This window comes from Chelmon rostratus, chromosome 2 (assembly GCF_017976325.1).
Source record: "Chelmon rostratus isolate fCheRos1 chromosome 2, fCheRos1.pri, whole genome shotgun sequence".
NCBI classification, from domain to species: domain Eukaryota; kingdom Metazoa; phylum Chordata; class Actinopteri; order Chaetodontiformes; family Chaetodontidae; genus Chelmon; species Chelmon rostratus.
Genome location: NC_055659.1, coordinates 7,512,498 through 7,536,642, shown reverse-complemented (window position 1 = coordinate 7,536,642; position 24,145 = coordinate 7,512,498). Strand labels below are relative to the sequence as shown.

General features: G+C 43.8%; 3 protein-coding genes across 10 annotated transcripts; 1 reads left to right on the top strand and 2 right to left on the bottom strand.

The window, feature by feature from the left end:
- The first annotated feature begins 709 nt into the window (after positions 1-709).
- On the top strand, positions 710-7,611 carry zgc:158258 (uncharacterized protein LOC791186 homolog). Of its 6 annotated transcripts, XM_041962774.1 has the most exons (5): positions 722-763; positions 4,342-4,360; positions 4,809-4,956; positions 5,187-5,382; positions 5,491-7,611. In XM_041962774.1, the coding sequence occupies exons 3-5, from the start codon at positions 4,858-4,860 to the stop codon at positions 6,567-6,569; spliced, it is 1,374 nt and encodes a 457-aa protein (XP_041818708.1). In that variant the 5' UTR covers positions 722-763; positions 4,342-4,360; positions 4,809-4,857; the 3' UTR covers positions 6,570-7,611. The 6 variants fall into 6 exon arrangements, with proteins under 6 accessions (XP_041818699.1, XP_041818708.1, XP_041818682.1 ...); XM_041962765.1 differs by lacking the exon at positions 4,342-4,360 and having other exon boundaries at positions 710-763; XM_041962748.1 differs by having other exon boundaries at positions 4,342-4,956.
- Positions 7,612-8,769: 1,158 nt separating this feature from the next.
- On the bottom strand, positions 8,770-15,385 carry kif17 (kinesin family member 17). Its single transcript, XM_041956037.1, has 14 exons — positions 15,155-15,385; positions 14,501-14,647; positions 14,212-14,313; positions 13,719-13,908; positions 12,245-12,697; positions 11,987-12,081; positions 11,683-11,884; positions 11,404-11,507; positions 11,189-11,289; positions 10,597-10,825; positions 9,901-10,159; positions 9,694-9,755; positions 9,489-9,612; positions 8,770-9,213 (listed from the first exon to the last, which is right to left on the bottom strand). Exons 1-14 carry the CDS (start codon positions 15,383-15,385, stop codon positions 9,035-9,037), a joined length of 2,478 nt encoding a protein of 825 aa, XP_041811971.1. The 3' UTR covers positions 8,770-9,034.
- Positions 15,386-16,288: 903 nt separating this feature from the next.
- On the bottom strand, positions 16,289-23,109 carry sh2d5 (SH2 domain containing 5). Of its 3 annotated transcripts, XM_041954688.1 has the most exons (11): positions 22,909-23,109; positions 22,719-22,744; positions 22,338-22,403; positions 22,177-22,257; positions 22,004-22,078; positions 21,762-21,908; positions 20,140-20,340; positions 19,455-19,641; positions 18,941-19,049; positions 18,698-18,857; positions 16,289-17,850 (listed from the first exon to the last, which is right to left on the bottom strand). In XM_041954688.1, exons 3-11 carry the CDS (start codon positions 22,386-22,388, stop codon positions 17,644-17,646), a joined length of 1,218 nt encoding a protein of 405 aa, XP_041810622.1. In that variant the 5' UTR covers positions 22,389-22,403; positions 22,719-22,744; positions 22,909-23,109; the 3' UTR covers positions 16,289-17,643. The 3 variants fall into 3 exon arrangements, with proteins under 3 accessions (XP_041810622.1, XP_041810614.1, XP_041810629.1); XM_041954680.1 differs by lacking the exon at positions 22,719-22,744; XM_041954695.1 differs by lacking the exon at positions 22,719-22,744 and having other exon boundaries at positions 16,290-17,850; positions 18,941-19,046.
- Between the last annotated feature and the right edge of the window lie 1,036 nt (positions 23,110-24,145).

Sequence of the window (24,145 nt, the reverse complement as noted above, 5' to 3'; positions counted from 1 at the left end):
AATATGAATGCATTGCTGATGGGTAGATTAAACTACCCAACAGGGTATTAAGTAGTTAAAATCATCTTAAATTTAACATTGAAATTCAACACACATAATAATCTAAAATCATAAAAAAAATACTGACATCCACTATTTTTCAGCAGACTGAGTAGGCTACTTTTACTTGCAGTACATTTTCCTGATAATACACATTTTTCTTAAGGTTTTGAATGCAGGACTTTTACTTGTAGTGGAGTATTTTCACAGTGTGATCAGCCTATTACTACTTTTACTTAAATAAAAGATAAAGGATATTTTATTGTCCAACACGTGTGAAATAAAAAATGTATTCAGAAGTTAACTCACTCACTTGTGCCGCTCAAAAAAGATTCAGCTGATTCAAAATAAATCGTCGTTCAACCGTCCGACACTCGTTATTATGGTAACTAGCTCACGTAACGTTGGTGTAACGAAAACACCAGTAAATACCTGCTAGAGAGTAACGAGTTTACATCTCCTTATACAGTGTAGTCAGTAACGAGTCTGACTTCGGCTGGCAGCGTCTGAAACAGAGACACTGATTAGCAGATTACTGCGGTTGCAGGTACCATGACAACGAGGGCTCGTGAGTCTTAAGGAGAATGCTGCGCTCTGATTGGCTAAAAGCTTCGGGCACAAAGTCCTACACGCGGCTGTCACAGAGGCGCTCGCGCACATCGCGTCTTCACTTGCACGAGAGGCAGAAGATGGATACGTGAGCGAAGTGCAGAGGTTCAAACAGGTACGTGGCCGACGACTGCAGCTTTCAGCGGAAAACTTTAACGTTAACTTACTGTCAGTTTAAACAGCGCTTTATGTTAGATAGTGGGGTTTAAATCGTGTTTTTCTTCCGACGTCAACAGGTGAATCTAAAGTTCACATCGAGTCAGTTTTGCTGGTCTGAACTATTTTTATCTCCTGACTAAACCCGTTTCTCTAGTAGTTTGTTTATAACCTTATATGTGTTTACAGTGTTTAGTCAGCTAGTTGTACTTTGAAGTAAAAGCCTAATGCAGACCTAACAACGTCTGACCCATGGATATATAGATATTTTGTAGACACTGTATTTGGGGCAGATAATTTTTATTCTCTTTATACGGGCTAAATTACATGAACCCTGATGAATCTTAAGGCAGAGGGTTGAAGCCCAGGTAGTGAGGATTTAAAATATGAACAGTGATTTCACCCAATTACACAGTCCCATTCAAAAAAAAAAAAAAAACATTAAGTATAATAAAAGCTTGGCCAGTTGCTCTTTTATAACCACAATCAAATTAATGTTCCAAGAAATTTGACCGGCAGTTACATTTACAGCCTCGCCCTCTGTGTCAGGCGCTTTCATGAGAGCTAAGCTCATACTGGGTTTTGTGGCGGTTGCTCCTGTGTTGATAAGTGTGTCTCTGTGGTGATAAACATTATGTAATTGCTTTGTCCTTTCACTGGACACTGGTCTACAGGGGTTAATGACTAACTACAAATAAGGCTAAGACTAATTAGTCTGAAGTTTTGTTCTGACAATGGAAAAACCCAAGTCACACGACACACTTGGCAAATGGGCAGCTTTAAAGTTTAAATGAGTTCATCCGTATTCTGCTAACGTTTTTTTTTTTTCAGTTCCCTCCAGGCCACAGCAGCTACTCGTTATTTGCATGTGATGAACCCAGATTGTGTCGGGTTAAAACGTAATAAATGTTATCTCAGAGTTTCCACTGTTCTGCAGATTCGTATCCTGACCTGCACGCAGCAGGACAGATGGGCACATTTACATACCGGCCTGGTGATAGGGGCTTTAAAATTCTACAGGGATGGGATGACACGGCAAAGCATGAACGGCGAACAGGAGTGCTTTTGTGCCTCTCTGGGCCGATGTAGCAGCCCTTCCCTCTCAGGTGTTGAAACTTATCCGAAAGTGAATTTCTTTTCGCCAGGATCAGACTGAGCTGCCTTTATTCTAAACTTCCAGCCCTATTTCTACAATTCCTGTAGAAAAGCTAAATGTTTCTGTCTTCTAAAATCCCATTCTTAAATTGCTGCTAAACAACTGCTCCTTCAATTTCCAATGGTCATTGACAGTTAATGCACCATTCGGAAGATGCTTTTATCCAGAGTGTCTCACATTGGCAGAATAGTGCCTAAGGAGGAGACCAAGCCCTAATCATTACCATTCACATTATCTTTGCTTTTCCAACACCTAAAACTAATACACCAAAATTAATAATGTGCTAATACTAGACTGTTACAGTAGGACAACGTGGTCAAACTGGATATCATATAGCTTTTAGGAGATCATTGCTGCTGCTACTGCCCTCGACTCCCTGGGAAACTGATCCGGTCGAGGAAGATTAGGAGTGGCATGTGTGCTGTAATCTGAGTCACATGCAGTAAGAGGACTAGTTAGATATCTGTCAGAAACACACGACGCTATGACACACGGTCATTCTCTAAGAGGAGGGTTGTCCGGTCATCAGAAAGCTGGTGTTAGACAGGTCTGCGAGTGAGACCGAGCAATTTAGAAATCCAGAAAATAGCCTAACAAATTACATCTAAACACATGCATCTTATAAGGATTGTTGCAGTGGCTTTAGCCGGTCAGCTACAGACTATGTGTCAAGCAGACTGCACTCTAAACAGTTTTAAGGCTGCCATGAGTATGAAAAGGCACTTGCACAGTCTTAAGACTTGCTTAAATCCATCAAAGCAACATTAACATTTAGTCACCTTTGTTTGTACAGAATGGCAGCTTTGAGCATGGGTCGTATTCAAAGTTTGTTGTGCGCTTCAACAAACCTCAGCTGTTGAACCTCAACACAGTTGACTTGACAGGAAACCAGGCCTTGAACCGAAGTGCAACAACGGAACTGAAAAGCAGGCTTGCCAGCAGGCACAAAGCAGTGATGAAGGCAAAAAGGATGAAAGGACGTGAGCCCATGCAGAGCCTTTATGAGAAGGTGGTCATGAAACAAGCTGCAAAAACCATTGCAGACTCTCAGCATCCCAGCCTTTGCCATCAGGAAGAAGACTGTGTGTGAATGCAACACTGCGCCCAAGACGAATTTCCCCTTAGGAACAGTAAAGTTTCCTCTACTTTAGAAGAACGTGAAGCAAATATAGATGTTGTGAAAACAACATAGTGTAAATTTCTCATTGTTTTTGCATTAAAAATGTTTGCTGTTCGGCAGCAGTTAATTCTGTTGGGTTTGACCACAAACAATTCAAAGCATCAGTAGCAATGATTTTCTAAAAACTGCCTTTGAGCAAAGAAATCTTTACTTGAAACTTGCCCAAAGCAAGAAAGTTGATTTTACAGAGGCTGTAAAGGGATTTTTAAACACTTTTTATTCTGTTTTAGTGGTTTTTGAGTTGTCTTTCAACACCTTTAAATTCACTTGTAATAGCCTTGAGGTTCTCTCGTGATACTTTCCACTAGAGCCCTGGAGTGCTCCAACCATTGGACCCAGTTGTACTTCTATAACAACATGATGATGTACAAAGTCTACAACTGTGCACTCTTGTCAATGTCATGCTATTATAAATTTGTTACTAGGACAATAATCTGTTATTGTGCAATACGTTATCAAAATATCTAACCCTACACGGCCCAGACACATTGTAGGCCATTTCTACAACATGAAAGTAAACCAGAACTAATTTTAACCCTGGGCTGACATAGCTCAGGGTTATGTTAACATGTTTGACACATTTAAACCTGAGCTAATAGTGAACACGGATCAGTCCGATCTGGAGCTGTCCAGTTCCCTGTGGTGCTGATTGCTGTTCACACACAACATCTCGTTTTCCACTCATTGGAAACAAATGTACAGTTTACTTGACTCCAAGCCACATGTTGTCAGTCAGTGTCTGTGCACACTGCACTGACATTCATGAAATAACTATAGCACAAGCCACCGCCTAAATTCCTTTACAGCTAATAGATTGTCATATGGCAATAAATCAGATATGGTCCACGTTCTTGAATCTAGAAATATGGCAGCTTTTACAGACAGTCCAGTCAGAAATATACTGAATCTGCTTTAGTGAAGCAACATGTCAGACTGTGTGATCGGTGCTTTGTTGATCAATAAGTGCATGTCGAGTCCTGTAGAGTTTCAGTTTGTGACCAGTCTGTCTGTCAGTACTGAGGGTGAGCCTCTGGGCTCTGAATCCACACTGTGCATGACACTGTAGTAATCTGGTCATTTCTAAAAAACAAGGGCCGGCTTATTGTTGTTTTCTAGTTTACTTATTTCTGCTATTAGCCTCTGCATATCGTTGAAGTCCATGTGTCCAATTTAACAGAATTCTACTTTTCTGTTTTTCCAGCAAGCTGGGCTATTCCCAAGTAAGACAAATGTCTGTAGAAAAGCCATCATAACATCACATGAGTGTGTTTTCTGCCTACAGGTTGTACACACACATACACATATACACACATCCTCAATTATTTGCTGCATAAGGTTAGCACTAGGTAACACAAAAGCTTTAGAGCAAAATATTGCAAGGGGCATAATTTGTCATAGTTTCCTCCATAGAGTGCTAACTGTACAAAAATTAATGCAAATTAATGGCTGTCTGGAAGATAGATGATCTAAAAACCTGTGTAAATTGCTCTACTGAGACATCAGCGCAAACAATGAGGTTAGAATATGGAAAACAACGAGTATGATCCATTAAATGGAATCTACTTTTGAATTTTGTGTTGTTGTTTTTTTCTAGAATAATGTTATTCTGCCAAGCTTATAGAGGAACAGTTAAACTATATTTCTAACTCCCATGTATTCGTGTTTCAGAGTGAAACAACAATCTGTGCCACTGAACTTGAATAAGTAGGGCACTAAGATGCCCCAAAGTGATACCTGGCCAGGTGGCTTTGGATTGATGACCGGCATGGACAGCGCTGGCAGCTGTGACAGCGTTGTCAGCGCCAATTCTGGCTTTGTAAGTTACTGACCTTACCCTCTTTAACCTGCGGAAAACTACATGAAATATCAAGAGACATTCATGTAAAGAGAGCTGAAAAACACAAGCTGAAGTGGTTTCATAGTTTTGTATCTATTTATTTTAACATTTTCCTGTAAAATGTGATGTTACAACAGTTTGTCACTTTTGGGGTCTGTCTTTGCGGATTTTTGGTCAAAATTGAACGTCCTACTTATTATGTATTTCAGAGCGATGACAGTCTGGAGCACCTGTCTGCTGAAGAGAAGGCCTGTCTCATGTTTTTGGAGGAGACGATTGAGTCTTTGGATACTGAGGAGGACAGTGGACTGTCCAATGACGAACCTGACCAACTGCCCAACCCTGGCAACCTTACTACCAAACTGGCTGACCTGTCAGCTTCAATGAGCAACAGCAAGCTCAACGGTGAGTTAATCTCTGGGCACAGATGCAGAATTAGCTAGCAGTCAATGGAATACTTTGAAGAGAGATCTGTTGCATCTATAGTGACGAGCATGCTTGTTTGTCTTTCAGGCTCACAGAAACATACCTCTAAGGAGGCCATAAAGGACAATGTTGACACCAAACCCATGCAGAGCTACCTGGTTCCTACACCTGTTGTTGTGGCAACCAGCCCACCATGTTCTGTGCCCACCACTAAACCTGGTGTCCCTCCAGACAAAAACCAAGTACCTTTAGAAGTTAATGTTGTGATACCTCCTTCCACCAAACCCAGGGACTACTCTTTCAGGACAGCTGAAGGTCCGTTACCGAGAGGTCCTCTGTCCTACGAAGCACTTGTTCACCTGCGGAGGAGTGCCTCCACTAAGAAGACACCTTTATGTCCCACAGTTGATCACACTATTGACTTGGACAAGCACCTTCCTGTTACAATGGAAGGCCCAAACCTCAGAAACATGCAGAGATCTGACAGATCCCACTCAGAGGCTCCTAGGTCAAAGACAGGTCCTCCAGTTGTGGCCCCCAAACCCAAAAATATTCCTGCCAACATATCTGTAAAAATACAAAATGCAGCACCAGTAACCTCAGACGCTTCATACAGTGTCAAGCATGCAACAGATCCCCAGGTCGTGAGACTGGAAGCTTTGCAGAAGCTGGGCCTCCTGAAAGACCAGCAGCCAGAAAATGAGACCGTAGCCCCACCAACTCTCCCTAAACCTCACTGCTCTTTGGACCCAACACCAAGCCGATCCACGAAAGGCCCATCTAACGTCAATCCATCAAGAAGCCCATCGTTCTGCTATTCTCAAGTGTCCTCAGAGGCCAAGACCAGGCCTCTGCAGAGCAGTGCCAGTTTCCATCAGTGCTCCAGACATGACCAGCAGCCGGTGTCTGCATCGCATCCCGCTCAATCCAACGGACTGAAGGCAGCCAGTCTGGAGCACTCCGCTGCCGTGGACAACGACAGAAACAACGGAAACAGTCCTGAACCGCGAAACGTCACAGCCGCCAAGCCAGTGAAAAGCCCCGCTGCAGCTCAGCCCGAACCCCACAAACCCTCAAACTCAGTCGGATATTCCGTGATGGTGGTGCCGGGGATGGGAGCTGATCGAAAAGAAGCACTCAAAAAACTTGGACTGCTCAAAGACTGAAACAGATGAACAGCAGAAGTCTGCCTGCGTAAATGCAGTGCTCAGAGAGGCTTCGAGACTACCATCAGCTTACAGAGAGTTAGAGCATTAAGCGGGAACTTGGCACACGGCACTTCGGCAAACTAAAGCAGAGGAGGATGAAGAAGAGGAAGACAAAAGAAGGGCAACACCAGCACTTTAAACGTAGGTCGTGGTTACCCACTTACCTGGATGCGTTTTTTTTTTCCAACTCCTGTTCTTTTGTAGGTTTCAAGAGTATCTGAAGGTGCACCTTGCACATTTCAAACCTCTGCCACTCCATTTTATCTTAACGTAAGCATCTAATCAGAATCTCTAATTGTGTTTGCTCTAACAAATCTCAGTTAGATTTGAGTTGATCAATCGGCCTAAGAGTGCATGTGAAAAAACAGATTAAGCAGCAGTTTAAACTTCAATATAGTCTTGGAATAATTAATATCCTTCACTTACAAATTTACGAATGAGATGCAGCATTGGGTTGCTGAATGTTTAAAATACATTCACACACGTTAATGGCTTTAAGAAGTGATTCGTCCTCGGTGTGCACAAATGATGGTCATATGCTGAAGCAAGCCATATTGTGGCTTTCCATTCATCTTGTTCCGTGCTCAAACTGTACATAACATGCTGCTCCACTGTACCTGAACTTAAAGAGACATCGGCCCAAATCAGCAGAATTTTTACATTCCTGATCTTTTCATAATTCACCGATGTGCCTGTAAGTGGATTGTTGAGTACAGTCCCTGGAGCAGTCAGTTTATGCTTTGAAAGTGTTTTCGGTGATTTTACAGTGTTTTCTTTCGTAGCTACCAGCAGTACATTATCATTTAGGTCTAATAGCTGGCTGATTTGTTTCCTGCTGTTTTTTACAGTGCATCTGGTTTAGCTGGTTTTAAAAATGCGTGATGAATGGACTGCCTTCATTGTCTGAATACTGGAGAATGACACACAATGACAATGTGATTATTTTTACCTGCTCTTTACCATTTCCAAGAATATCAGTGAAAATAAAGCCTGCAGCTTAAACACTGCGTGTTGTTGTCTTTATGCTGACAAGTTTAAACACAGCACCACAGCTTACATCCGTCCACCTGTTTCTGTGCAAGTAACAAACAAAGCTGCACAGTGGCTTTACGTCTCTGCTCCATCCAGCACTCCACTTACAGAATACACTATCAGTCATACTGCTCATCTTACACGCCACTCGAGCTATGAGAAAGCCTGCTCAGCTGTTCTTCCGTTATCCGATTATCTTGAGCCCCACCTCCGTGTGAACTCACAGTCCAGTGTTTTCCCTTCTGTTTCCTCCATACCCCTCCCACTGACTTATCTGAATGGCAAGGCGTTTACGCAACAGTCCAGAAGCCACCGAATAAGCATGTGGTTGATTATTGTAAGAGACAATTACAGTTTCTATCTGCAGTGTTAGCTCTCAGTAAGGCAAGGGTCTCGCTTAATGAGCCAGTATCTGTGTCTGGTGTGTCGGCGCACGGGCAAATAAAGGGTGTCAAGTTTTGAAACTGACACGGCTCTCTGCCGGTCAAGTAATATTAAACAATGGGTGAAGAAATCAGACCATAGCCAAAGTTAGAAATATGATACACAGACAGAAAAGTGAGCTGCGGAAAGGATTGAGTTCAGCGGCAGAGATGCGTATTTAAAACTGCAGCGCTTGAGATGTTGCTGTTGCAAAAAACACAAACTAAGCAGACAGCATTTTGTGCATGTGTTGTAAATCCTATATCACAGGATTGATCATCAAAATAAATCCATGCAACCTTTTGAGATTGGTATCAAACTACATTTTCACAGATTCTCAAGCAGAAATGAAAGGTTCTCTCTTTTTATTGGGCTCAAGTCACACCAAAATCCACACTGCTGACCCCAGAGGTCATGTGTAACCTGAGATAACCGTCTACTACCTGTCAGCGCTGCTGCCTGGACAACAGCCCCTCTGACCCACATGTGAGTCATCTATTTTCACTAGACTACACTACAAACTGGTCTGACACGTTGCTGACTGAGATCTTATTATGGTTCATAACACTCTGAACAAGCCAAGTTTGAATGGCTTTTTAAAGTAAATGAAATTAGCCATGAAGTGGATGAAATATTTTATTTGATCTACTCAGCAGCAATTGTAGTTTTAAATGTTAGATCAGCAACAGGTTAAAATTTCCAGTTTACAATCAGTGAAAACACATGGGGGTTTAAATATTATATAACTGGACTTTGAGTCCCGCAGTGCACCAATCACAAGGTTTTAGTTACAGTGTAAGAATGGAAGGGTAGTATCATAAAGTAGGTAGCGTTGTGTTCAAAACGAGCTTTCACAATGTGATTTAAGACACAGCTGGATGCCAAATGTGCACAATTCTGGTGGCTATCAAAGATTCCACAGACTATAAAATATTTTGTGTTTCAGTATGAAGGGAGCCGCAGTCTTTTCAAAGCCCCTCGTTATGGATGAGCGACTTGCTTTTTTTGCGCTTCACCTTACCACTGGAGGACACGGGCACATCCAACGACTCCAGGCGGAAGGGTCGCGAGCTGACAGGCGGGTTCATGGTGGAACCGCTCACAGTGAGGTGGGCCGCCCCGTTCACCAGGGGAGGAGAGAGGATGGCTGCAGGAGAAGAGCTCCATCAGACGGGCAAAACCAGCACAGGAGCTACAAGGCCTCCCCTCCAATAACTGAACTGAACTGAACTGAATTTGAGAATCTAAAGACCAGAAACACGCAGAACGCCGGCAGCCTGCAGATTTACCACAGTGAGCATGAAGAGACACCATTCTGCAATAGAGCTTATTAGCTAACTATTAGCTATTATTTGTAGTCTCCATCATCCTGCATTGTTCAGTCACTTGGTCAGTGGAGAAGGCTGCAGATTCAGCTCTTACCGTGTCCCTTGGTGGCCTCACGTCCCAGCAGCTGGCTCGCTCTCTTGGACTTGAAGTAGCTGCTGGCGATGTTCTCGCTGTCGCTGCGGTCCAGCATTTCCTTGTACCTGTCCTCCTCCACCTGCTAAAAACACACAGGTGTAAGGCTGTGTGACGTTTTTTCGGTGTTTGTGAGCAGAAAATGATGCACAGACCATAAACACACCATGAATGGTTCTCCGACATCAGCGGCAGAACCTCTGTGAGCTGAAAGTTTTGGAGCCACTGCTATGAGACGGAAAGAAAGAGAGATAATATTTAAGGAAAGATTTCAGGAAAGCACATAAAGACTTTACAATCTCACAAGCTGCATCATTACTGATGCACTTTTACAGTAAGTCTATTTTCTATATGTCCTCTTCACACGGTGCACCTGAAGGCAGCGTTGTTTTCTGCACCATCACATCCGGCAGCCTCCAGGTGGCGCTGTCCTCGTCCCAGACAGCTTCTTTCTTCAAGCGGTCCAGGCCGCTGTAGTTGCAGTCACGGCGCACCAGGGGCGCCATGCGCTCCAGCAGGCTGTGCAGCAGCTGACCCTCCCTCTCCAGCCGCCGGATTGTTGCCAGGTAGTCGTTCCTCTCCACCTCGAACTCCGCCTGCAGGTCACGGATCTCCAACTTGGCTGCTTTCAGCTGTCAGAACAGGTGGATGTGGTTTTGCAGTTGAATGGCAGAGCATATCATTCAGCAATGAGAGGTTTAAAGACACTCCAGCTTCATTTAGTGTTGACTTTGTGAGATTTGCTGACTAACTTAACAGTTTCACTTCCCAAATCAGTCAGTCCAGGAGGAGACAGGAGCTTCTCTGGGTTCACAGTTAATGAAAGAAAAAGTGCTTTTACTTTTATTTAATGATAACAGGAGCAAATACGCATCAAAGAGACTGTTAGGCCAGTTAGGACTGATCCGCTGCACTGAGTATGCTTTCAGTCGTTATCATTTGAACCACGAGGAGCAGCAACATGGAGCATTTTCCAGCGAAAATGAAAGTCAGGATATTTTCAGAGCAGTGAAAATACTTTACAGTTGCTCGAAGCCTGTTGTATGTCCCATAGAGCCCGCTGACCCACCTTGCCTTGGACTTTGACCAGCATTTGGCTTTTGGCATGGACCTCCTCCTGGATGGAGTTGTAGACGTTCAGCAGCACATTTTCACTCTCCTCGCTGTTCTCCGACAGAGCGCGGATGAGATGGACTTTCCTCTGGTCTGCGAGGCTCTTCCTCTGCCGGTGTCTCTGCTGCAGCTCCTTGTTCCTGGCCTGCTCTCCTCCCACCACCTGCTGCTCCAGCTGCTGCAGTCTGAGGAGAGACGAACGAGCACGAGTGCTGCATGGAGGTCACAGTAATTTTTAACAAATCACACAAAATAAAAAAAAAAAAAACCATTCTCAATTTGGATCGTATGTTGTTGTTTTTTAGTTAAATTGTGATCAACACATACTAAAATCATACTGAGCACATTTAAACATTGATACCAATGTATCTGCAATAAACTAATATTGGTTGATTTATCATAAAATATCCATCATGTACTGCTGTTCACAAGAACGTGTTAGGTCGCTATGACGACACGCTGCACATCCTGTGCACACAATATGGTGAAGTTTTATCATGCAGTTCAGACAGCGCTGATGGTTGTTAGTGTGCAAGATGCCCACAAACCTTTCCAGGACGTGCTGCTGGTCCAGAGGCCCTGCAGCAGTCACGTCAGGTGACTCTGTGGGACCATCTTTGACACCGACTGCTGCACAGGGTACGGCAGGCTGGCTCACCAACATGAGGAAATAATACCCATTATGTTTCTAATGAGCCTTCATGCCAGCAGCTATAATGTTCAGAGTGATTGGTGGTTGATGGTGGAAGCTTGTGGAGGGTACCTCAGTCAGGGAAGTGTCTCCAGTTGTGCTGTGGCTCATGGGTTCAGTGCTATAGTGGAGCTCCTCTCCAGTCAGCTGTGTCATACAGCTGGAGCTCACTGATGCTAAGAAGCAAGACAATCCAAAGCAGTGTCAGCATACAAGGACAGGAGGACACAATAACAAGGACTCTTGATAAACAAAGCAATCTTACACAACAATGTTGAACTGGCTCAGACTTAGTCAGGAGTGATGTTTCACGAGTGCTTTTGGACAAAATGATCATCAGAAACTACTTACACCGCTCTTTGTTGTGGGCAGATGATTTTCCGTCACCGTTCCTTAGGACAGAGCTCCCCCTGCTGGATTGGGCCTTCTCCACGTCAGACAGCTTGGATTCATAGGAGGAACGCAGGGCAGCAATGTCCTCCTGCAGCTTTGCTTTGGACTCCTGCTCTGCATTGTACTCGGCCTGCAACTTGGCCAGCCTCTGCTCGTACTCCTGTGGAGAGCGCAGAATGCAGACCCATTAATCACCTGGTTCGTACACAATGCATGTAGAGATGTGAAGTGATATATCGGTATGGGAACGGCCTGTAGTTGCCTCTTTAATCTTCTCCTTCTCTGCTTCTGTGGTGCTGGACTGTGGCCTTGAAGGAACAGCGGGGGACGCTTCGAGCATCTGACCAGTCAGCAGAGCTGCAGAATAAACAAAAGGACAAAAAGCAGGAGTTGTTTCTTTTTAGCAAGACAGGTAATAAAAAGCATTCAACAAAGAAGCAAATGCAAATGAAACATATCTCAATTTAAATAACTTGGCAGAATTCAAATAAGGCTGTCAGTCACAAAATATCTCACTTACACTCAAGGTTAGCAGAGCCCAGCTGGCCTGAGACGAGGGCCCGCAACTTCTTGATCTCCTCCTGATACTCTCGAAGCAGAGCATCCTTGGGGTCCTCATTGATACGGGGCCTGTTCTGGATGCTCTTGGCCCGGTTGGCATAGCGCAGCGTGCTCAGGCTTTCCTCATAGTTGTTGTCCGCGGGGGAGAGGCAGGCGATCATCAAGGTGCGCGTGTTTCCTCCCAGCGAGTCCTGCAGCAGTCGGGTCAGCTTGGAGTCCCGGTAGGGGATGTATTTGGAGCGCCCGTCCACCAGGGCGGAGATGACGTTCCCCAGGGCCGAGAGGGAGAGGTTGATCTTGGTGGCCTCGCGGAGTCGCTCACCAGTGGCGCCGGTTTTAGACTGGCGCTCGCTTCCTGCCAGGTCAACGAGGTTGAGTTTACCCGCCCGCAGATGGTCCTGGCCAGCTGCATCTGAGAGTGTGAGGTGACAAAGGCCAAGCAGAGAAAAAAAAGTTTGCATCCAAGCAAACAAATCCACCATGAAACACTAAAATTGTTAAAGAAAATAGCTGTTGGTACTGAACCTTATTATCTCTTTTTAAGCTTTTTAGTAGTCTCAATGCAGACACAGTGGGTCACTGTCTTTGTTTTATTCATTAGTTCTCTGTGCAGTCTATTGATTATCTTATACTTTTAGCCATAATTATTGATTGGCATGCTTTTATTGATTTACACTTGATTTCGTACTTTTTTGTGTGTTTCTGATTAGAATGATCATCTCTCTGTAAAGCAAGACGTGTTGTGTTTGATTGAGGTCTATGAATAAAAAGACCTGACTTGACTATTATGTATATTATTCAGCTGTGTTGTTTTCTTATTCTGTGTGCAACCCTGATTCCAAAAAAGTTGGGATGCTGTGTAAAACATGAATAAAAACAGAATCAATCATTTGCAAACAAACTGTGTTCACACACAGCATCAAGTGTTCCCGAGTCCATGTAGTAACTTCCTTTATCCGATCATGTGTTCACAAAGTGGTGAACCTCCCTCCATCCTCGCTGTGAACCACTGAGCCTTTCCAGGATGCTCCTTTCATACCCAATCATGACACTATCACTGTTACCAATCAACCTGTTTACTTGTGGAATGTTCCAAACAGGTGTTGTTGGAGCATTCCACAACTTTCCCAGTCTTTAGTTGCTCCTGTCCCAACTAGTTTGAAACATGTTGCTGCATCAGATTCAGAATAAACAGATATTTACAAAAATCAATGAAGTTAATGAGGTCAAACATGAAATATATTGTCTTTATGCTGTTTTCAGTTGAATATGTCAAAAATCATGATCAAATTATCAGGGTTGTCAAACTGACTCGTTTTTCTGTACGAACACTCAAATAATTCATGGAAAGTACCTTTATTTCATGTCAAGCACATTATAGGCATGTTTCAACATGCTACAAGTACTGTGTCATTGTGTGTGTGTGTTTTCACCTGTGCTGCAGATCTCCAAATGGATGGTGAAGATGGAGTGTGAGCGGGAAGAGTCTTTGTTCATCAGTGTGTAGCCCACCGCCCGGTTTCTCCAGCCTTGCTCTATGATTCTCTCGCACTCCCCCACACTGTGCACCGTGTGCATGGAGAGGTCCCGCACATACACCCCACGCTCCGGATGCTCTTTCAGCTACGCATTCGTCAGCCACACACACACACACACACACACACACACACAAATAAAAAGACAGCACCATCCAAATCTGTCACCTTGCTCAAACACCTTGACCTTAGACGAATCATGTAATTACTCAGCTTTTAAGTCCCCATGGCAACTTGTACAGTATTGTGCACCAAACATAAGCGCTGTGCTCCCTGTCAGAGAACAGTCTGAAAAACAGGTTTCATAACGATTGTAGAAAAGAACAATAATCCCTCTGGCCTCTAATGTTACACAGCGCAGCCTGATTGGTTTATTGAAACAACGCCTTACCTCCAATCTCTGTTTGGTGTCACTCCCCAAAAGGTCTCGAATTTCTTCATTGTAAATCTCCAAGTAGGAGGCCCTCACCAGGAATTTTGTGTTTTCTGCACACTAGCTTGCACACAAAAAAAGAAGTTATTCTCTCTGAGCGCACAGAGTTTAGACAAGGATGGACAGAGACTAGATCCACCAGAATGAAGCAAGTGTGTACAACGCTAAGTTATAGCCACATACTGATTTCAAGCACTTTTTTGCGTGACACAGTTGTTCCACAGTTGACAACAGTTGTCCAGCCTACCTGAATACTCTCAAAGATGTGCTCAAAGGCCCGTGGAATGACCCCCCTCTGGGCCACAGGCTCGGACACTCCCTGCATGGTGAAAGACTTCCCACTTCCAGTTTGTCCATAGGCAAAAATTGTGCCATTGTATCCCTCAGTGACACCCTGCAAAAAGACAAAATGTGGCGTAAGTGACCTTTTTCATTAGGCTTTTTAAAAGACCGGCAGCCTGCTGACCTTTGCAAGTGACTGACAGGAGACTGTTAAGTAAATAATGAGGTCTGGAGTCACTAGCAATAAGATATAGCTTGCTGTTGTAGGGCTGGGGGTGTCCAGTGACCAGCATGCTACTTTTGTAATGCAGGGATCCCCACATTGTTGCTCTGCATTTGGACTGAAAACAAACAAACAGAACAGTGCAAAAACTCATCTCTCTAAAACAAGAAAAAAAGCAGTAAAAAGGGGAAATATTGCTTGAAATAAGGAAGATGACGCCAATAGAACAGCAACATTTCACTTAAGATGAAATGTTGTTCCTTTAGTGTGGCCAGACTAAAAAAATCATATGTCTCGAAAAGAAGTTATAGCATCTTTTTAGGATAAAGGACAAAAAAGCCTGAAATAAATGAAAAGCTCTAGCATAAAAACTGAAAATAGGTCCCAGGAGCTTACCTCAACCAGAGGATAGGCAATCTCATTGTACATCTGCTCAGTGGTCTGATCGATGAAGTAGGTCCCATCGAAAGTGAACTGTTTGGGCGGCTCATCTGCTGCTCCGGGCTTCTCTATGAAGCACTGGCAGCGGTGCAGGTCCATGGACAGCACCATCTTAGAGCAGAGAGCCTTCTCCCTGTCATTCAGGGGTCTGCACCGGACCACCACCTTCACCGCCTCGGAGCCCATGTCTCAACATCAGCGTGTGCAGTGGATAATATGTAAAAAAAAAAAAAAAAGGGCTCAGCTCTGCCTCATCAATGCATTTCTGCACAGCTGCTGCAGCATTAGCTAACCTAGATAATCACATGACAAGCTCTGGCAGCTAACAGCTAACTAGCAGCCCACATCCAGGTTGATGTCCACTGAGAAATGCAGAGGCTATCACACAGCAGGTGATTTTCAAAGAAGGTTGAGTAGGTGGAAATGTTTCCAAAGACGGTGGTGATTATTCTGGTCTGGTCTTGTTGCAGGTCTCCTGCCACTCTTCTCCCTGCTACTCTTCCCACGGCGTTTCCAAGTTGCTTAGCAACCACAAACAACCGTTGGGAGATTAAAAGGCCTCAGACCGGCGGCCATTTTGCAGAGGGGGAAGTGAGGTCGAAGTTAGCAGGCGGTAAGCGCAATAGAATTAAATATTTTTTATCTTTACATATGACCACACAACCACGCTTTGTATAGAGTTGTGTATGTTGAGTGTTTTTGTAGCAAGCAAGAAAATAGTTCCTTTGTAACCCTTTATGATGTGTCCCCTTCTAGCTAACCCCCACCTAACTAATGTTAGCTACTTCTTCCTTCCGTGTCCGGCTAAACTTGAGTTACTTTTGACTTACGTTTGGCAAAAAGCTGAGGAATAATGTTAAACTATTTAAATTGACATACACCAGTGTAATGATGAACAACAGGGAGGGTACTCCTAAGAGAGAAGAAAGTATATTTTAAAATATATCTAACAAATACACCCAGTGACCAGTTTATTAGGTACAGCTAGCTAAAACTCCAGCAGTCCAATGCAACAGTCCTGCAGTAACCCCACCTTCAAGAAGGTTATAATTCTGTTTTTGTTAAAATTGTTTGATGTTGATTCGACTGTATGGTCATTTTCGAGGCTACATTTGTGGTGCAGTAGAATTGTATGGTATTATGATGATAGGTGTTTCTCTTATTTTGTCCACCCAATATATAACCATGGGGGTAGGTTAAATAACAGAAACACACCTCTGTATAATGTAAAACAGTTCAACAGCATGACAGACTACATCCTCCAAAATGGTCGCTGTAATAGTTTCAACAATAACTGAGAATTACAACCATCCTATCCAAGGTATCAGACTGTAGTTTTAGACTGCATTAGCTTTAGCTTGGTGTACCTAATAAACTGGCACCTGAGTATATATCAGTGTAGCAATCTCTTCTGACCCTAGGTACACATTAAGCACCCCCATGTGGAGTTCGGCCCTGAGATTTAATACTGTGTACAGACTAACCTCCATTATTAGCATCAAAGTGATATCTGTGCTACTTCAGTAGCTAAGCTGCAGGTGATGTTTTTGCACAGAGTCATAAAGGAAGGAAAATAAAACTTTTCCAGGGTGTGGGTTGAAAACACCTGTCATTTAATCTCAAACAGGGGTGAACAACATGAAAAGTGTTCGTTGGCCTAACGCGGAAAAGATGGTACAAAGTGCCTAAATTAGGTATTTGGACTGGAAAACAATATTACACTCCGTTATAATAACCAAAACCCCAAGGCAGACCTAATACTCCATACCACTGCCACAATCCGTGTGCAAGGTATATATTAAACTGCACAAAACACTACCTGTTAAAATGACCACTAAAACAAACGCAAGTGAGTTAGTCTGACAGCACACAAACGTTGAGGATATAAGCGCACTAACACACCGAGGTGTCAAGATATAGAAAATATTTAGTGTCACGGTCATATTTTCTTATACCAGGACACATCATCATCATGTATACCGTTACTGCTTACATATAAACACACAAAGAGTAACATTTAGGAAAGATTAAAATGCAATGAAACAAAATATTTGTGCAACATCTTGGCTTTGCCAGGTGCAACAATCTGCACCATCAATTCCAGTTTCAGGTTGTTAATTTCACATCTTAAAAACACTAATAAACTGACTGATGCCTTATAGACACAAATAAAAATATTTTTAGAAAAATATATTGAAAAACATAAAAGCAGCAAACACAAAATATCAAACCTTTGACATATAAGTACCCTTTGATGAAATGACTCATAGACTATTAAGTGCCAACACTGTTCATAGGTGCATTGTGTTATACAGTTTGTGAAACATTCCCAAAACACCAAATGTCATATAAAAGTAAGAGATTATATTTGTGCAAAAGAAATAAACCAAAAGGTGTCACTTGTTTAGAAGGCTGGCAGTCCACACGTGCCGGTGTCCGGGGGTTTAAACCCATTCCTTCCTGTGGGTACTTTTCACTTTGGCTTTGGTCAGGCTCTTGCGAGGCTTTACAGCCTGCTGTTTGCTGATGTTCTCCTCCCACTCGTAGCAGTGGTTCACCCGGGCACAGCTCAGCAGACACGGCAGCTCGTCCCGGACCTCTGTGAAGTGCTCGATCAGTTCTGCAATGGAACTGAACTCAGTCTTGCATTTCTGCCGCAAAGATAAACCAAAGAAACAGCAAATTAGTGCAAAATCACAACTGTGTGTTACACAGAATTGTCAAGTTGCAGATGCAATTATAATCTAATCCAACAAGATTTTGATTATTCTTAGTTTCAGTGGAGTTTTAGACTTATTATGGTCTCAGTTTTATGGGATTTTGCGCAGTAAATAGCCCAAATATCTAAGAATATTTTTCCTCTTCAAAACTCACCGACCCTCACAGCTTCTGTTGAGATCCACTGATCTGCATCTCAAACAGCCCAGATCCCAGTTTCTAAATGTGACACTGAATTGCGTAGAAATTTGTTTCCACAAGTAACCTTGATTCTTCAATTTAATGTGGTTTTGCAGCACTGGAAATATGGCTTGCTACCTCCACCACAGAGGGTATGTTTTCCGTCTGCTTCGTTGGCTTGTTTGTTGGCAGGATTGTGAAAAAACTACTGGCAGCATTAGAAGAACCCATTTAATTATGGACCAGATACAACGCTTAATTTTTCCACTTTCGTTAACATTGGGAGATGGGAGAGTATTTGGCTCTGGTGGAATAAATGCCATACATCTTAAAATCCAGCAGATGGTAGTGAAGTTCAATAGTGACAAAACATCGCTGACTGTAGAAACACGATGCTGTCAAAATGATTTGCCAACATCAATATCATACCAACCAAGCTAGGGTGTGGCTATGGAGACGTAAATACACACATATTGTGCAACTATGATCAATTTCTTCTGTAGTCTAGTCTGTCTGCAGTCTATACCTTATGGTTTATTTTCACTACATATCTCGGCCACTACCACAATGTTTGCTAACAATTATGTAGAAAGCAGTTACCTCCAGCAGGAATTTCCCTTTCCAAGTGTTTTCTATGAGGTGGGTGATCAGACCGGAGGGGAAGCGAATGATGAGGGAGCCACATTTGTTTTTTTTAGGATGTGGGCACAGGAGGTACGATCCCAGAACATCGTCTGCCAGCAGGGAATAGCTGCTGTCACTAAAACACAGAAGGAAAAAAAACACTGACACACCAAAGATGGCAGCGCCGGCGAGATCTGGCCAATGCATACCGACACTCACGTTGCGATACCGGCCCAGCACCACACCGCTTGAGCCAGTGCTTCTTCGGTTTCGGCCAAGCTTGGAGCACGGGATCTCCTCGCTGGTGTCTTGTCTTGATCCTTTCCTGCTTCAAATACGAGAAGAGAAAATCACTGCGAGTTTAGGAGATGTTAACGCTACAAGAATTCAAAAAGTGGAGAAATGGTGGAAGCATCCAAATGTAATCCCAACTCAGTGAAGGAAATGTGACGTAGTAATGAAATAAGCCATAAAACCAGAGTTTGTGTTTCAGTGCTTTAAAGCTAATTGTAAAATGAACATCAGTGAGAGAAGCTCAACAGTGAAAAGCTTTGACGACCCATGTGAGACAAAAACCATCATCCATCACCTAATTAAGTTGTCCAAATGACAGAAACGACCTTCTGACACCACAACAAATGGTGAGTGACAGCCCATCACCTGACACTGAGGGGTTTGCTTTACCTAATCAACTCTTTGACTCTTGAAAGCGCTCTGTGAACACTCGGCCCACCTTGTGACGCACTGAGTCGCTCCTGAACGCCTCGCTGTTTGAGCGGCGTGAACGTGAAGGAGCGGTAAGCCCCAGAGCGCAGGGCTTTAGTGCGGATGGCTTTCTTGCGCACCAGGGAGGGGGAGGAGGTGGGGAAGACCTCATCTTGGCTGCTGTGCGGGTCGTCAGGAGACTTTTGACTCTTCTTCTGTAGATGATGGAAAAAGAAAACGTTTGAGTGCAGGTAGTTTAGTAGTTTAGAAGTGCACAGGCTCGGATGGTCAACTAGAAAAAGTTCACACAGCAGTGCAGTCAACTCTCTCGCTTTGGTTTGTCCACTTCAACCTCATGGATGCTGTCGCAGAGTAACAACAGTAACAACAGTGACTTAGAAACTGCTTAAGGGGACGTTGCAAAGTAGAAGGGGAGCACTGGGGTTGAAGCAATAAGACGCAGGTGCTATGAAAACAATCTGTGCATTGAATTAATTTGCCTGTGCAACACAGCTTTGCAAAGCATGTGTGAGAGTCTGAAACGGTGCTGAAACACTCGTCCGGACCGAGATCGTATTTGTTTTCAAATAAAAACATGCTGCATAGAGTCTATACATTCAACATCAGTTCCCAGTGCCATGTGCAAAAACGCTAGCTTACAGGCCTTATATTATGTTGTATGAGTGAATAGAGGAAGTCATGCAAGTCCAAACCTTAGTCCCCGGCAAAAACCCTTGAAAAGGGGCTCGTCTGAAGGACACCAGGGCGCTGACACTGAGAGGGAAGCCGTGGTTGAGCAGGGAGGGGCTGCGACGAGGCAGCGCACCAGCAGACACTTCCTGGGCCTCCTCTGGGTGCTTCTCTATGTACGACAGCTGGAAACAGCGGCAAAGCAGCAGGTTCAGGAACTGTGCCTGCAGGACAGAGAGTGGGCACAGAGAACCCAACAGGTACATCAACCTGGGAGCAAAGTACCAGCTGACATTTTAAGGTGTTATCTGATAAACCAAATTCTTAGTGAAGTGACATGGTAGCCTTGTTGAACGGGTCTGTGGTACAGTTTAAAGCAGTTGAAGTAAAAAGGCAAACCAGAGTGCTGAAGTTGAAGCTGAAACCTCATTCAGAAGGAGGATGAAGGAAAACCTGACGTGGAAACTCGTGTCTGTGTGACCTGGCCTTCATGGTGGACTTTAACCAAGTACCTCTGAGAGCTGAACCTTGAGCTCCAGCAGCTTCTCAGTTCTCTGCTTTCGAAGGTGAAATCATCAGAAGTGAAATTAAAGCTGTAGGAAGTGCAGCTGGATAGCAGGTTACACTGTGCATTTTCCTGCTGTGCAAGAACAAAAGCCTGCTGTGACATCTGAATATGCTGCTGAGTGTGAAAACTCCTTCAGGCGTCTGGACATGAAGTTATAACAAAAGGAAGTGAACATATTTGCTGTTTAATGTGGAACCAGCTGATGAGCTGGACAACCTTCAACAAGCCATCATTGAGCTGCAAAGCAACAACCTGCTACTGAGTGCAGCTCTTTTCAAAACTGACTCTTCAAGAGTGGAAAACCAGCATCATCATCACCATCTGACATGAGACACTTACTAAAGAAAAGCAGCTCCAGACATCGAGTTAGAGACGAGTGTTCAATATCTCAGCGATGGTTGGGGGTAGATCACAGTTAAGTTTTGGGTAAGAATTCAGCTATGGCTGCTGTCTCTGCCTGTCCTTACTGTGAGGTGTCTGAGTAGATTATTTGCCAGCATGTCCTGATCCAAAAGTGTATGTTCTTACGAGGGATTTCTCTCTTGTGTTAATAGTAGGTTACTGTGATAGTGACACTGAAGTTTCAACACACACCCACAGTCCACCCAGACAGGTGTTTCCACTTATGTTGTCTAAATAGATCTCTTCTTAGGACTGTGTGTGCAGACTGAGCTCGATTGACATCCACCTCACGCTCATGTTTTGTTGTACCTAATTAGGGTGGGACACCTTAACCTAGTAATCAAAAACACCTGTGTGGCTGATCTTGGCCTTTTAAAACTACAAAACTATAATAATTTGTTTTATTAAGATGTATGGCTTTATTGATTATTGACCATCTCAGTTGCCTTGTTGTGCAGGCGACATATGCTCCCTTTCATGCATCACAAATACACTGTTTATAGGGCCATAATGTAAAAAAAATATAGCAAATAGTATAAGTATAGTATTTTATAGCCATGTTACACATTTGCACTTAAAAAAGGTCATCTTTTTGTAATCCGAGTTGAAACTTCTCACTAAATAATAGTCCTGTTTTCCGTTATTGTGGCTATTGCGGCTCCTGCACTTTCTTACCGCTCTGGCGTGCCGAGCTTGAAAGACATGGCAGTACAGTTGTGCGTCAGAGCTGCCCGGGTTGTGGGAGACGAAGGCAAACTGGGCATCGACGGGCCGGGCGGTGGACAGGGAGACTCGACGCAGAGCATGAGCCATCAGGAGCGTCTGCAGACGGAGACAAGAACCAGTGATCCAAGTGCGACAACCTCAACTTCAACGCTTCCAGGTTCAAACATAACGTCCTCATCAGAGGCACTCACCGTTTCGTCCTCATCATACATTTTCACACCTTTGATGGAGAATTTTATGGATACGGGCCTCCTCCTTCTGCACGCCTGATTGAAGACAAACACATTAGGTCTCGTATTCTCCTATATTGTTTCTTTTTGGGATGCTGGTTAATTTTAGCAGCGTCAGAAGGCTCCGGACTTACTTTCAGGCACTTCAGCTGAGCGTGCAGTTGCTCTATCTGGTCATCCAAGCAGCGGTCGTCCACAGGAAATGAGCCCACATACTTAACAGCAAAGACATTTTCAGACAAAGAAAACACAGTAAAAAGACACTGAAGTGATGAAATCACATTTGCGGATTTACCTCTGCTGATCGGGTCACTGTGCCATCTTCTCTGACTGGTGCCTCACCCATGCTGCCTCTTTATCTCTGAAAACCACACAGCAAAATCATCTTACGCCCAAAAGCAAATTAAAAACTGTCAAAACATGCACATAACAAAACATGTAGGAAACTAAGTCGAACAATCATGAATCATGAAATCATTGTTATAGCAGGATTAGGAAATTAAAGAGTAGGTTTGGAATGGTGTTGTGGACAGTTCTTCCACAGGAGCTGACGGAGGATTACTGAAGAGTACTGATGCAGGCTTTGGGAGATTTTGCGTCTGGGTAATGTTTTGCAGGTCGTTGCGCCTTTGAACTAATTTCTCAGCGCCGTGAAAGCGTCAAAGTCAAAGCTCACCCACGGGGAGGTTTTCGTGTCTCAATCTGTGGACGAAAACCACAGAAAAGTGTGTGTTTGAAAAGTACGAGCTTCGATGGGTCAAACTTTTTGGACCGTTTCCGCCCCTCGTAGACCAGCGGGACACCGGAGCGTCTGAGACTCGGTTCACAGGTCCTTGAAAAGCTTTAAACAAATCACACAAACTCACTTTTCAGAGTCGGGGAGCCTCCAACCACGACCGCCACCTCCTCCGCCCTGTCTGCGTCTTCCTCACGCGCCGTAATTGACACCGACGTCCTCCTCACCTTTACCTGCTGCCGCTCCGCGCTCCAGGTGTGCCGCTGCTGGCCCGAGGCGGGGCTCGAGGGAAAGAAACCCGGGAGGAGGAGGAGGAGGAGTAAATGAACGCTTCTCCTCCTCAGATATGGGAGTAAGCGGAAGATGAAGCGTTGAATCACTTCACCCTCCCCCTGCCGTTGTCTCTATCCACTTTTTTTTCCAGCTGCGCACATTCCTGCTCATTGCCCAATCCACCCTGATGACGTCACACGGCCAGCGGTGGGAAAGTGCGTCCGGATCAGCTCCTGAAGCCAAAGTCTCAAAACAGCAACATGGAAGTCCCGCATTCAGGATCCTGCTTAGTTGAAAGCACAGAGTAACAATCAGCTGCATCTGACTGCTGCAGCTTTTTCAGGTGAAACTAGTTGATCTGCTTTAAATACAAGTCAGTGTTTTCTGTCTTCTCCCCCAAAGGCTCAAATTCTGTCACACAAGACTGCATTACTTTTTTGTTTTTTTTACTTTTCTAGACTGTATCCAAGTACCGTCCAGGAGTAAAAAGTCCTTCCAGCACATCACTCCAACACAGTGTACTAATTCGTTTAACAATTCTGATTCAAATATGCAAAAATGGAAAGATAAAAGTGGCAAAATATCCACAACAACCTCATAATTTACAACTTACAGATGAAAGAAAACAGTGCAGTGATACACATGTGCTCTGTTCTGTTTCCAGGTAAGCCATCCCGTCGTTTTCCTATCTGTTAATCAACCATCAGGTAGTGAAATATTTACACCAGGTGGATCATTTAATGGTTCAGTTCAGGCCCCCTGCTTGTCCCTGAAGCTCCCAGAACTAAAACATGGTTGTTCAGCACTGAGCAGTTTTGTGCAGAACGAAAAAACTGTTAAATTCAATGACACATCTGATACTACTTTATGTTCTGGAATCAGGAAAATGTGCATTTCTCTTTTTTACATTTTCTCCCTGTGCACTAAATCATTAAAAAAAAAAACAGCAGGAGTTTACAAATATAGCCATTTTATTAATGACTTGAAAAAAAAAGAAGCTTAACAACACAAGGAATACATGCATGCAGGGTATGTATGAGCTAGTATCCTCCTTTTTCTTAGTCACAACACACATTTCTTACAGTTGGTACTGA